This window comes from Nyctereutes procyonoides, unplaced genomic scaffold, assembly GCF_905146905.1.
Source record: "Nyctereutes procyonoides isolate TBG_1078 unplaced genomic scaffold, NYPRO_anot_genome, whole genome shotgun sequence".
NCBI classification, from domain to species: Eukaryota; Metazoa; Chordata; class Mammalia; order Carnivora; family Canidae; genus Nyctereutes; species Nyctereutes procyonoides.
Window position 1 is genome coordinate 24,103,606 of NW_026575139.1, and position 14,399 is coordinate 24,118,004.

General features: G+C 51.9%; 1 protein-coding gene across 6 annotated transcripts in view; it reads right to left on the bottom strand.

Moving 5' to 3' along the window:
• Window positions 1-1,525: 1,525 nt before the first annotated feature.
• Window positions 1,526-14,399, bottom strand: part of JDP2 (Jun dimerization protein 2) — a 40,759-nt gene continuing 27,885 nt past the window's right edge. For all 6 annotated transcript variants that reach the window (XM_055304369.1, XM_055304375.1, XM_055304374.1 and 3 more), the window contains 2 exons: window positions 10,065-10,169; window positions 1,526-2,677 (listed from right to left, as the gene is read on the bottom strand). In XM_055304369.1, coding sequence (XP_055160344.1) covers window positions 2,492-2,677; window positions 10,065-10,169 — 291 coding nt within the window. In that variant the 3' untranslated portion in view covers window positions 1,526-2,491. The remainder of the gene's footprint in view (window positions 2,678-10,064; window positions 10,170-14,399) is intronic.

A 14,399-nucleotide genomic window follows, 5' to 3' on the forward strand; every position in this document is an offset into this window, starting at 1 on the left:
CTCTCTCTCTCTCTCTCTCTCTCTCTCTCTCTTTCCTAGACACTTAACGAAATTTGCATCAATTCAAGGAGCATATGCTGGAACTCCATTGTAACTTCGGATTTTGTTTTTATTTCCTGAGTTTGCTAAGGAAAGAATGGAAAAACAAAACCTATTTGTGCTGTGGCTTGTTCTTTTTTATTATGAAATATACCAAGCATACAGAAGAATGTGAAGAGTATCACTCACCTCTGACAAATTCTAACATTGTTCTACATTTGATTCAGATTCTTTAAAGTAAATGAAATATTACAGGTACAGTTGAAACCCAGTGTCCTTCTTGGCCTTGTAGATGCTGCCCCCCCTCCCCAGGAGCATTCCCCATCACTGATTTTGATATCTGATTTTGATAGCAGTCCTGTGCATGCCTTTGCACCTCTACTATCCAGTTCTGTGTGTACCCGCAAACAGCAAAATATCAGTTTACATGTCCAGAAAGATTACATAAATGGTACACTGCAACTTGCTGTCCTCTCCTCCAGCTCAACACTGTGTTCCTGAGATTTATTCACATCGATACCTGTAGCTCTGGTTCATTCTTTTTAACTGCTGCATAATATTTGATTTTATAAAAATACGGTTTATCTGCTCTTCTGTTCATAGGTATTTAGGTTGTTTTCAGTTTCTCTTTATTATAAACAAAGCTTCAGTGGAAGTCTTGTCCATTTCCTTGGGCCCCTGTGCTGGAGTTCCTCCAGGGTATATACTTCAGAGGGAAATTGCTAGGTCAAAGGATGTGTTTAGCTTTAGCATCACTGGTTATTGCTAAATTGCTTTGCACAGGAGTCACACAGATTTCCCACTCCTGGCATATGTAAGTTCCCTTTAATTCGTATCCCAACCAACACATACTAGTTTATGCCCATCTGATTGCTAATGGGTCTTGTCCTTCTTATGGGTTGCACAGTTGATTCTCAGAGCAACTCTGGGCACAGGCCTTACTTGGGACCACCTGGCAGGAAATCCTAGAGAGGCCCGAGGAGGGGAATGGTGAGCCCAACACAGATGACTGTGGCCATGCAGGAGCCCAATGAACCCGGGAATCCTGGATCCCAGCATTTGTCACTATAGGAACTGGGTATGTGGCCAGGACACAAACTCTGCAGCCACCTTTAGAGAATAAAAGATATTAAATCATTTGCACTATGCAGTAAATATCAACAACTATCCACACTAGCAGAGAGCAAGATAATTATCATTTTATGGTGACGACTCGGCCCCTTGTAGATTGCCTGGCACACACAGGGCAGGCACTCAGTACACTCGTGGAGTGAACAAAGGAAGTACCACAGATTTCTTTAACTTCTCTGAACCTCGACTTCCTCATCTGTAAAATGGGCATATAAACACTTACCTGGGAGGGCTGTTGTGAAAACCCAGGGCCTACAGCAGACGCTCCAAACATCCTCTGACACCGCAACTGGGAAGCCCACCGGGCGTGCCTTGCACCCCATTCCCTAGGCAGACACCACAAGAGGCAGCCGAGTAAGTAAGAGTAACGTTTACTGAGCGATACAGGACTGAGTACTAGGAAGGGTTTACCAGGATGGAAATGCACCCCATGCCCGCCCCGGCCACCCCCAACACCCAGAGACTACTACAGTACTTAGGAGTTACACACAATGGCCATAACTGCTGGATATCTGTTCGTAACAAACAAACCATAGCATATTTATACTATATCACATCGAGTGATTATAGAAATCCATATATATATTGCTTGTATAAAATCTTTTTTTTTGTAAAAAATATTAAAAAAAAAAGAAAGTATAAAAAACATGTGCAGTTGAAAGCCCTGCCAGGACAGCCAGTCTGTAAACATTCGGTGAGTATGTGCTTTGGAAGGGCGCCCGCGCCTCGTGCCCACAGCAAACTCCAGCAGGGCGGGCGAGGGTGCGCCCCAGCTGCCGCTCCCGGGGGACCCCCCCACGCTGGGCCCACGGGGCGGGGACGGCAGGGCCCCACATGGCACCCCGTCCAGCCCGGCTTCAGGGTCGGCAGGCAGGGCTGGGGGCCGGCAGGCTGCAGTTGGACTCGGAGTTCGTCCCCAGCCGCGTTTTGTTTGCAACTCATGGCTTTTCCTGGCTGCTCCGAGGTCCCTCAGTGGGCCCGGTGGGGGGGGCCGGGAAGTGCCCGAGGCCATTGGGTTGGGGTGTCTCTCAGCCGGTCTCTGTGCTGCCTCCTTCGAGCTGGGCCCCAGCAGGCCAGCCCCGCCGGAGGGTCTGCTTTGGTCTCAGCGCTTGGTCCTTCTAGTACCCTCAGCCGTTCTTCCCCTCGTGTGGCTGATCTGAGTTTCACAAAAAAGGCCCGGCCAGCGCTGGCTGTGCTGAGCCTCCTTGTCAAGTTTGTCATGCAGCGAGGAAGGGCCCTCTGGGACCCCTCATCCTCTACCCTCTTCCCAAATCCTCCTCCTCCTCCTCCTCTTCCTCCTCTTCCTTCGCCCAGCCCATGGTCACTTCTTCTCTAGCTGCTCCAACAGCGGGTTGCCTTCGGACTCGGGGGTCTTGACGCTGTCCGTCCGGACGATGCAGGTGGGGCGATGCCGGTTCAGCATCAGAATGAGCTGCTGCCGCTCCTGCTTCAGCTCCTCGATCTGGGTCTTCAGCTCCGCGTTCATGAGTTCCAGCCGCTCAGATTCCTGGTGCATGGAAACAGAGACAGGGCTGTAAGCGCTCACTGGGGACCAGCTCTGCCTCTGGGGAGCTACCAGGCACGCCCATCGGGCGTCCGCCTGTTTTCTGCCTGCCAGGCTCCCACTGGAGAAAGCACAGAACCTGCTATTGAGCCCCTGGGGTAATTGACTTTCTGCAGCCGTGCCCGTCACTCCTGTGACACTGGCCTGTGTCAAAGCGGGATGAACCAGGCTATATTCTGGGGCCAGCCTGTCTCAGGTCCCCCTTCCCTCCCCTCGCTCAATCTACTCCAGCCACAGTGACTTCCTTGTAATTGCTCAAATATGCCAATACTCTCCTGCCTCCTGGCCCTGGCCCAAAGAAACAAAGGGTGGGAGAAGAATAGTGGCCCAGTGGCACTAGAGCAGGTGCATGAAGGGTCCAGAGGGGGTCACACGTGACCCACAGCTGGCAGTGCAGTGGCAAAGTGCTTTGATGTGTGATGTGTCATTGTACATTGGGGATATTGGCCTGTGGGATCACGCGCCCAGGGTAATCATGTCATTCTTCCTAAAACACGTGCTGCCTGGTTATTAGCCCCAAATTATTAAACACCCTCCTCTTTATCCCCTGTTATCTAGAAGCTTTGCCCATTGGGGGGCAATCAACTGTCATCCTTCTGGATCTAAAATAAAGTTTCAAATCTCAAGTGAGATTCCCAATGAACTTCCAGCTCAGTGGGAGAGACTCCAAGGGAAAGAAGCAATGCTGGCTATTTGATTTCAGGGGGAGTTCGCATGTCCAGAGTGTGGATAGGTGATGGGCACACCAGTTCAAGGCTTGGGGTCAAAACAGTAAGACAGGAAGGCTCCTGAATGATTTTTATTGGACTGTGTCTGAAAACTGGCAAGCAGCTCAAGGGTTGAAATTTACTCAAGAGCCAGCAAAGTTTTAGCCCAGTGGTGCTCAACCCGGAGCGATTTGGCCTACTAGAAGACGTTTGACAATGTCTGGAGACATTTTTGGTTGTTGCACCTGGGGAGAAGGTTGCTACCCGCAGTTAGTGGGTAGAGGCTAGGGGTAGTGGGTAGAGGCTAGAGATGCTCATAAACATCCCGCACAGGATGGCCCCACAATAAGAACTATCTAGACAAAATGTCAACAGCTGAAGTTGAGCAACCTGTATCAGGCAAAGGACAAGCTGTGGTTATGATTGCATGTTCCACAACTGAGCTGGGGAACCCTGGCTTGGGTCTAGGGGCTTGCCCTCCACCTGTCAGGGCCAGGCCGAGTAGCCTCCTTTGGTGGTCTTCAGGGCCCTCAGTGGGGCCCACACACATCCCAGGGCTGCTATTCTTTCTCCCACCCACTGGCCTGCCTTGTGCTCATCTCTGAGGACACAGGATGAGTGGCCCAGGGAACTGGACTGCTGACACGTGCAGTCCTCGTGACCAAACACTGCAGGAGAACAGCCTCGAAAAAAGGAAAAAAATGCTCAAGGGAAAAATATTAAAAAACAGCTATGGTTGTTTCTGGTTCAACAGGATGAAGCCAGAGGGGGAGGCTGGCCCTGTCCCCTGCTCTCAGAATTCCAGGTGAAGTCATCTCTGAAGGCCAGGAGAGAGACCCACGTGAAACCATGGGTCCATGACCGATCAGTCTGAGCCAGTTGGGTGCTAATCTTAGCTGCCTGCTCACCGGGTCTGATGAACTCATGACCTTGGGGACTCCTCACAAACCCTCTGACTATCTGGTTCCCCTGAGCCAACATTTTAACTCCAAGTTCAAATCCTCTGACCCTGTCTCTAGGAGTTTCTGTTCAATCCACCCATTTGCATTTGCTTGAGGACATTCGTGTACAACGAATGTCTGGGGGAATCAGGATCCATACAGCGGGAAAGAACTTACTATGTGCCCATCAGCACTGCAGGGACTGGAAGACCTTCCAAGAGGCCTAAATGGCTAGGTCTGGCCTCAAGTTTAAAAAATGGTTGGGTTGAGGGATCCCTGGGTGGCGCAGCGGTTTGGCGCCTGCCTTTGGCCCAGGGCGCGATCCTGGAGACCCGGGATCGAATCCCACGTCGGGCTCCCGGTGCATGGGGCCTGCTTCTCCCTCTGCCTGTGTCTCTGCCTCTCTCTCTCTCTGTGTGTCTCTCATGAATAAACAAATAAATAAAATCTTAAAAAAAAAATGGTTGGGTTGAGAAGGCCAGTTGGCCTCTCCAGTGGAGGGGGTGGGACATGAGGAAGGCGGCCCTGAGTGGACAAGGACACAGACATGGGAAATAAGCTACAGATGTGTTTAGGAGAAGAAATCCTCCATTGTGACCATAGGTCACTTTAGGACAGAAGGTAGAGAGCCAGGAAGGTGGAGTTAGAGCCACATTAGGCAAAACTTTAGGGTTTGGAACCAGAGTCAGGAGTAAGTTCCTTAACTACACGGAGTCTCAGCTATCTTAAATATAAAATGATGATGCTCGCGGGGATTAAGTGAACTCACATGGGAAAGGCACCTTATAAACTGAAGGCTTAGGGAGGCTTAAGGAATGGATACTTTAAGCTTTGAGCAAGGGCCCATGGAGAAAGAGAAGGAGAAGCAGCAGAGGAGGATGGTTCAAAGACACCTGGCAGATCCTGGTGACTGGCTCCATCTGGAGAATGAAAGAGGTTGCCTGTGGGCCCGAGGGGAAGGGCCCAAGGGGGCTACTGTTTGGGGGATGGCAAGGAAGCAGTTGGGTGGCACATAAGTGGGCGTTAAAGGTGCCAATGCAAGGGCCAGCGTCCAGGCACATGGCATTCAGTACTACACACCAATCTACTGCCTCGAAATGACTGTGTGTCCAACCAACTTCACGTACGAACATCCGTATCACACAGAGACCCAAGTAGGCATGTGGCTTCACACATACAGTCACCATTCAGCAGAATGGCACTGCATTCTGTTGGTTTTAAAAGGTTAGAGCATATCATGGAATACCCTAAATTCTGCCCAGCTGGCTGTCAGAATGTGACTGCTTTTTACTTTTATTTCCTTCTGTTTTCTTGGGTGGTGCTACATCTTTATTAATTGCATAAGTAGAAGTTGAGTTCCGAAGAATCTTTTTCTTTTTTTTTAACCATGATCGTAGAAGTTGTCTGTGGTTTTGTAGCAGCAATTACCTGATCTGTTTCCCTAATCAAGATACATGTTAATCACAGAAGTCAATAACTCTGCTTGCATTTTTGCTTATTATTTTGTCTTCTGGTAGATATTTATTGCCCTGGAGAAAATGAAACCATTTGTTGTTGTTATTGTTTCATTCTAAAAATTTTATTTATTTGAGGGAGAGAGAGAGAATAAGAGAGCACAAGCAGGGAGGAGCAGCAGAGGGAGAGGGAGAAGCAGACTTCCTGCCCAGCGGGGAGCCCCATGTGGGACTCAATCCCAGGTCCCTGAGATCATGACATGAGCTGAAGGCAGATGCTTAACCAGCTAAGCCACCAGCTGCCTCCATTTGTCGTTCTAGAATAGAATTAGTGCAAGTGAATGAACATTCTGTCTCTTTCACTGTGCTCAGCAAAGGCAGGAGAAAAAATACAAAGGGGCTGCATGTTCTGGCTTTTCATACTGGCTGTGTGACCTTGGCCAAGTCAATTCTCTTCTCGGGGCTTCAGTCCCCTCCCAGAAAATATAATGATTGGCCCAGGGGACTTTAAGCATTAAGATTCTCTGATTTTATCTTTTTTTTTTTTAAAGATTTTTCAAATTTATTTATTCATGAAAGACACACAGAGAGAGGCAGAGACACAGGCAGAGGGAGAAGCAGGCTCCATGCAGGGAGCCAGATGTGGGACTTGATCCCGGGACTCCAGGATCACACCTTGGGCCAAAGGCAGACGCTCAACCACTGAGCCACCCAGGCATCCCTGATTTTATCTTTTAAAAACAAGTAACCCTAAATGCACTTAAAATAGAGTTCTATTTCCCAACTTTTTTGGTAAGTATTGGGTAGAAGGCTGGTGTGGCCTCTTCTGAGTCCAAAAGACCTGTCTGAATTAAAATCCTGACTCTGCCACTTTAGCTATGTCACTGTGAACCATATCCCCAATTTCCCTGAGCCGGGGCAACCTGAACAGCATGCTGGGCAACAAAGGAAGCCCTGGGTTCGAGTCCCACCTCAGCTGCTGTAGGGCCTTGAGCAAACTTTCATCCCTCTGAGTCTCAGAATCCTCATTAGCGGAGTGGGCATTGCCTCATCTCCTCCCAGAGCCACCTTCTTCTTGTGGCCATCAAGGAGAGAATGGCCATGAAGAGTGCAGTGCACCATGGGAGTATGAGATGGGGTTACTGCTAACAAAGCCCAGGGAATGAACCTGCGTTAGGCGCAGCAGTTACAGAGGCCAGGGTTACAGAAGGGAGAAGTGCAGGGGCTGCTACATGTAATTGTGGACACAGGAGGTACTGAGGTCACCCTGGTTGCCTCAGGAACTCAGCTGGTCCAGGCAGGCGAACTCTGAGAGGCTCTAAGAATCTCCCAGAGTGGATCTAGGCACCAGGGGTCAAGGATGGGTGGGTGACTTTCTACATTATACATACGTGTGTGGGTGTGTGTACACACATATCCTTTTGTACCTCTGAGCCTTATAAATATTTTATCTGGTAAAAAATAGAGTACAAGAGTCACCTGGATGGCTCAGTCAGTAAAGCGTCTGACTTGATTTCAGCTCAGGTCATGATCTTAGGGTTATGAGATCAAGCCCCATGGCAGGCTCCATGCTCAGTGGGGAGTTTGCTTGGGATTCTCTTCCTCTGCCCCTTCTCTCTCTCTCTCTCTCTCTCTCTCTCTCTCTCTCTCTCTCCAATAATACATAAATCTTAAAAAAATAATAAATGACTGAATTATAAGAGAATTCTTCAGGTCTGTGGGCACTGGCCATCAACACAGCCATCTGCATCTGTGTCCTAAACCTCACGCCCAACTGTGTTTCTAAGAGAGGAGCATGGGAGAAGAGGAGGACTGGGATGGAACTGCCCAAACCCCCCTCCTAGACCCCGAGCCTCCAAGGACACCACCCCAGTCATATAACTGGTCTTCCCACTGCCCCAATCCTTGCCACACACTGCAGCCAGGAGGATCTTTCCAAGGTGTGTCTCCCTCCAACTGAAGCGTTCCATCACTCTCCATGACTACATAATTCATCATTACGATGGAGACATTTGTGAGAGTAAAACAAGTGATGTGTAAGTATGTGATAGTAAGTAGGCCAGGACCAGAGGCATAAAGGAGGATTGCCCCAGACATCGCAGCACAGACCTAGCAAGGACCAGGGGGGCTGCCTGCCCCTCCGCTCTCCCCATGGTACTCTAAATTCCAGCCACACTGACATTCTTCTCAATTTCTTAATCACATCCTTAAACACCTCTTGCCTCTGGCCTTTGCTTGCACTGTTCCTGCTAACCCCCCACATCCCTGTCCTTCATCTCGTTAGCTCCTACTCCTCTTCTGTGGCTCAGTAAGCAGTCTCTCCTCAGCCTAGACTAAGATAGGGCCTCATGGTGTGTTCTCACAGCCCGCCAGGCTGGCCCAACACAACTCGCAGCACACATTACCACTCCCCACTTCTCTCTGCCATCCTATGCAGACATCACTTGCTTGTCTGCTGTGCAATAGCAGGTACTCACAATACACTGATTGGTTGGATGAATGGATGGATGGATGGATGGATGGATGGATGGATAAGCAAAGGAATAAATGAATCCCAGGTCTAACACTTGCTAGCAGTGTGACTTTGGGCAAATAACTTGACCTCTTCTGAACTAGAGGTCAATTCCTACAATGGGGATAACTAATGTTTATCTCACTCGAATGCCTTACTTGGCTCTGCAGGTGTTCAGGGCTGGAAATGAGGTGCGGGACACTCCAACCACGTTAAAGGCCCGTGTCAGACCTGTATCTTAGAAACTTTTTGAAAACTTCCATCCCAGTGTTGATCCCCCAACTCTTCCAAGGAAGCTCCCAGCTCTTGGAGTCTAACTCTCACCTGTAATGGCCATTCACCTACCCCAGATGCTCAGAACTTGCTGGTGTACACACGGCCCCACACTGTCTACACCTGTGACCTCGGATTTTCTCTCTACTTGTTGAGAGTGTGAGAAGAGACCCATATATTCCCCAGCATTAGAGAAACCAGAGGCCACATCAGCCTTGTTTCTCCAGCTCCCGTGGGACGGTCTATGTCTGCTCCTTCCTGTGTGTCCCTCAGTACACCTGGCACAGTGCTGGGCATTTAGCACGTGTATAAAAATGCTTGCCAATGAATCAACAAAAGAGTGAAAGAATGAACAAATGAAGAAATGAATTAGAGCTAGCATAGCAGAGTATTAAGAACAAATGCTTTTAAGTTAGCCTCAGGCTTGAATCCCAGTTCTACCACTTAGTTGCTGAGGGACCTGGGCAAGTAACTTAACCTCACCATGCCTTAGTTTCCCCATCTGTAGGAAGGCAATAACCTCATACAGTTGTTATGCCTATAAAGAGATAATATATTTACAGTATTCTGCACACCTCCCAACCTTACAAATGTTAGCAACCACGGTTACTTGTTGCATGCTATAGAACAGAGCCAGACCCATGGATTGTTATTGTTACTATTATTCTTTAGTAATGAACAAGTGATCCAGAGTGGAGAGGCCAGAGACTACCAACCTGGACTGATAAGCTTTCCTGGTCATGTCCCTTCACTGCTGTCTATCATTGTTGAGAAGCAGCGAAGGCCTAAGAGATGGGACTCTAGGGGGGCTGGGGGGACTGCTTGGCACAGTCCACATGAAAGGGCAGAGACCCGCTCTGAGGGCCAGGAGGGGGAGGGAGGGGAAGGCGACCCCTTCTGCTGGCCTTCACAGAGCTGACCTCTGCTCCCTGGGGGCAGAGGCTTGGGGGCCCCCTCCAGCAGGGCTGAGGCCAGCCAGAGGGGATGCAGGGTTGGAAGAGCCCCCTGCAGCGAAGGGAGGAGCTTCTCTCTTGCCAGGTGCTGCATCCACCGCACACACTTGGCAGTTGTCACCTAGGTCATTAGCATCCACCCTAGACAACTCTGGCAGCCACCAGGGTTTTGAAATGAGTAGTAGCAGTCCGCGGCCACAAGGGTCAATCAGCACCAGGGTGTGGCCTAGTAGAGGGGACTTGGCTCCTCCCACCTCCTCTGGCCTTCGGGGGACCTGGGTGGGTGGGACCTGAGGCCAGGCTGCCCTTGGGTGGGGGAAAGGGCAGTGGGTGGGAGGCAGGGAGGAACCGAGGGGTGGCGGCCGCTTGGGCAGATGCCAGCAGGTGCCCGTCCATTCCATTCCGCAGGCTTCGGTGACATCTGCGGGCCCACAGGTGCCACGGCCGCTCTGCAGAACGAGATGGGCGCCCCGCCCGCCCGCCCGCTCACCCGCTGCAGAAACTCCGTCCGCTCCTTCTTCTTGTTCCGGCATCGAGCCGCCGCCACTTTGTTCTTCTCCCGGCGCCTTTTCCTCCGCTCCTCTTCCTCGTCTAGCTGTGAGGGCAGAGAGCCACCGGTCAGACATGGAGGCGGGCCTGGAGGACGGCTTCCCTCCCGACACGGACAGGTGGACAATCCCCGTCCGCACCCACGTGGCGGCAGTGAGCGCCCGCCCGGCTGGTGGCTGGAGCGCCCCGGCCGCCCCGGTCCTCTCGGAGCAGGTGGGCAAGGCCGGGCGGGCCAGTGGCCCGGAGGGCAGGCCTCTGGAGGGTTCTGCCAGAGTTCAGGAGGCTCGGAGCCTGGCAAGGCCACTCACACGGAGGTGACACCCAGTGGGCGGTGACGGTCTGTTCTCTTGCCCAGCCCAAGCCTTCTGGGCACTATTTTCCAGGCCAGCGGTTCCCAGGCACTTCCTTTAAAAATGCCTTGGGCATGGGCACAGGTTTCACATGCTACCCCCACGCACTTCCACCTCCCCGGGGGGAGCCTCCCTCTTGGTCCTCCCGGAGGCTCCGATCTACCTCCTGGTGCTCCTAAACCACCTTCCCAGGCCTCCTCAGCCGGCTTTGATTGTTTTCCCTGCTTCTGCACTTTAGGCTCTGTCCCCATGACACCCCCCTGTATCCAAAGATCCCGGGAGTGCCCTGTGCGGGACACAGGCAGAGGGGCTCCCTGAGTCTCCAGGTTTGCTTGCTTCTCCCCCAGGACACATTAGAAAATTCACCATGCAAAAGGCAGGGACCATTAAACAGGAAGGAGGAAACTCACTGCCCACCAACCCTGACTTTCTGTGATTTTTTTTTTAAGATTTTATTTATGTATTCATGAGAGACACACTGAGAGAGAGGCAGAGACACAGGCAGAGGGAGAAGCAGGCTCCATGCGGGGTGCCCGATGCGGGACTCGATCCCAGGAGCCCAGGATCATGCCCTGAGCCAAACGCAGATGCTCAACCGCTAAGTCACCCCAGGTGTCCCTCAGTGATTTATTTTTAAATCACATTTTATTATTTATTTTATTTATCACATCTGTTAAATGCTTTCCACATTTTATTGTTTCATGCCTATTTGTTAAATGCTTTCCACACAGGTCACATTACCCTCACAATCAATGAGGACGGTACTATTACTGTCCCATTCGACAGTTGGTGGGACTGAGCTGCAGGATTCCATCTGCCCAAGGCTACCCAAACTAAGAAATGACACAGCTGGGATTCCAACACGGATTTCTCAGACTTCAATCTTCCTGCTCTTGACTGACCACCAGCCCTCACAGCCCTGACCCATCAGGATCACTTCGATGTGGTGCCTCTGGCTGTCTGTGAGCTACCAGGAGGATCTAGAGGACACACAGGGCCAGCTGGGCTAGGGACAGCCCAGAGTCAGAGGCCACTAGTGAAGTCGTTGGATTGCTCTGGGTTTGCCAACTCTCTCACTTCTTGAGCCAGTGGGGGTGAATCTGGCAGCCTGAGGCCTGGAACAAGGTCTCAGCTGAAAAGGGCTCTAGGCCAGGAAAATAAACAGCCTCTCTCCGTGCACTCCCAGCATGCTCTAGGAGCTTAGGACCCAGAGCCTGGCCAGAGACCAAGCACCCACGGCCATGAGCACAGGCCTATTGGTAAGGCAGCCCTGTCTCCTCCACCACCTCTGAGCTTCTCCCTGCCCCGCTCCCACCCCTCCTGGGAGGCTGGCTGGAGAGGCACCTTGTCAACACCGCCACACCCAAGCACCTCCCAGGCCCTTGGCCTCCCTTGAAACAGAACCAGAAGTGACAGCTCCTCTGGCTGACCTGCATCTGGGAAAATAGAAACCTGGACAAAATTGATTCCACCCAACCTCAACCTCACCCCCAACAAGGCCAAGGTAACCGTGACGACAGGCAGAGGGAAGGAACTAGAGGAAGTGGCTGGCAGTGCAATCTCCCCTCGGCCCAGAGGGTTTGCCCACAAACTGCCAAGGTGATGTGTGCAACCCGGGCACTTCAGGGCTCACAGGGCCTGGAGCAAGCCCGGGTTCTGGCAGAGTGGCTGCTTCCTGGGAGATACAACCTCTGTCCCCCAACACCCCACACTCCACCCCAGCCCTGCACAGAGCCAGGGGCAAAGGGAAGCTGCTCCAGCAGCAGATACAAAGAGGCTCAATGCTGGGAGTTTAAGAGCTCAAGAGGGCCAGGCCGATGCCCGCATCAGGGGGCTGCTCCAGCCTCCCTGTCCAGCCCCGTAAATCCCTCCCGCCATCACCCTCTGTCTCCAAATGTCTCCTCTTCTCCAAGCCAGCTGGGCCCTCCTGAGATGACCTTCCTTTCCCCCTTGGTAAACTCTTACTCAACCTTCAAGAGCAAATGTCACCTCTCTCAGGAAGGCTATTTGGACTCCCCAGATAGAATTAACTGCTTTGACTGTGCTGCCACAGCTCTTTGAGGACTGCACTGTGAGAGTCTCTGTCACATCCCATCATAGTTCTCTGTTTGTGTAGGCATCTGTCTTCCCTGCTAGGCTGAAGGATGGGGGACCTGAGCATCCCCAACACCTGGACAGAACATGGCACTTCACAGGGGCTCAGCAAATGTGCGTCGAATGAGTGAAATAAAAGATTCCAGGGAGGGGGACCTGGGTGGCTCAGTCAGTTAAGCATCTGCTTTCAGCTCAGGTCATGATCCCAAGGTCCTAGGATCGAGTCCCACTCAGGGGGAGCCTGTTATGCCTCTGCCCCTTCCTCTACTCATGTTCTCTCTCACTCTCTGTCAAATAAATAAATAAAATCTTAAAAAAAAAAAAAAGATTCCAGGGAAAGATGGCACAGACTTGGATTCTATAATTATAAAAACGATGTGTTGCCTATGTTTGCCCCTGCATAAGCTTTTCCCTGGTGCTAATAAGGAGCCTTTTGCACCAGGCCTGGCCTCTTCTGTCTGCAAGAGGCCAGCAAAGCTTGGGGGCGGGGTCCTGTCCTCCCCAGAAGCACACTGACCAGGCAGAGCCTCGATCAAGGGCAAACTCCTGATGGCTATGGCAGGTCTGCACAAATCCTGACACAGTCTAGGCTGTGCGCTTCAGCCTAACCCCCTGCTAAAGCTCCACACCCCACCTCCACCCTGTAGCCTCCCCGCCCATCCCCAGGCTTCTGCAGCCACGTTCCACCTCAGCTGACATCTCCCAGTAAGGCAAGAAATGGCCCCAAAGCCCCATTACGACATCTTCCCCATTGACACTGTGCTGCATCTTCCCCAACTTCTCCTGCTGCTATGTAAAAGCCACCCCAGGAAATTTGGAAAACAGCTGCTGAGGTCCTGCCGGAAATAAGAGGGGTGCTGGGCAGTGCCCTTCAGCTTTCTCATCCCTGAGGGCTGCCTGTGGCCCCTGCCTGGGCCCCACTGGAGACCCCCCGTGCCACCGCCACCACCGCCACCAGCCTCCTCCCGGCCTTCCCTCGCCACAGCATCAAGGCTGCTGCCCCAGCTCCTTGATGTTTGCCAGAGTCTCTAAAGCACTCGACTGGGAGGGGGTGAGCCAGCAGTGTTTTCACCACACACAGTTCAGACATCTAAAACTGGAACCCCAAAATGGGGCATGATGATTTTTTTTCTGCAGATACAGCTGGAAGAACAGGAATATTAAAGAAGGAGGCAGCTTGACACTAGATACATTTAAAGACCCACGAGATGCGGGCTCTGTTTTCCCCGGATTCCCAGGAAGGCCCAGGGTAAAGCTGTCTGTGTTCTGGGTGAGAAGTGAGGGAGGGGTACCTCTGTGCCACATGTCACACTGGAGGGACAGACTAGGGGACCCAGGGCCAAGAGGGTCCTCATGTTAAGGAGTCCCTCCTCAGAGAGCCTGTTCTCAGGGCTCTGCTTGTGGGCAGGGGGACTCGGGCCCCTGACCACAGCTGACTGGACGAGGTGTGAATGGCAGACCAAGGTGGGCTGTAGTCACCTCCTGAAAATCTGAAATCAGATCTGCTGGACCAGGGGGCAGCCAGCTTCAGTCCTGTGCCCAGAGAAGCAGCAAGATCAGGCTGCTGCTGTGTAGAGATGAGCAGAAACCAAAGACCACATGGCAGGAGAGAAACAAACACTTCGCCAAAGAGGGGCATCGGAGAGACAAAAAGAGGGAATGGGTGACAGAGAGAAAAGCAGAGCCTGGGCCAGGGTGGGGCCAGTGCCATGCCCAGGATGGACACACTCACTCTAGAGCTCATGCCAGGGCAGGATCAGCACCCAAGCTGGATTGCCTCCTTAAATGCTGTGTTGCAGGGGATCCTGTTGCCTCACCCTGGTCCAGGTGCT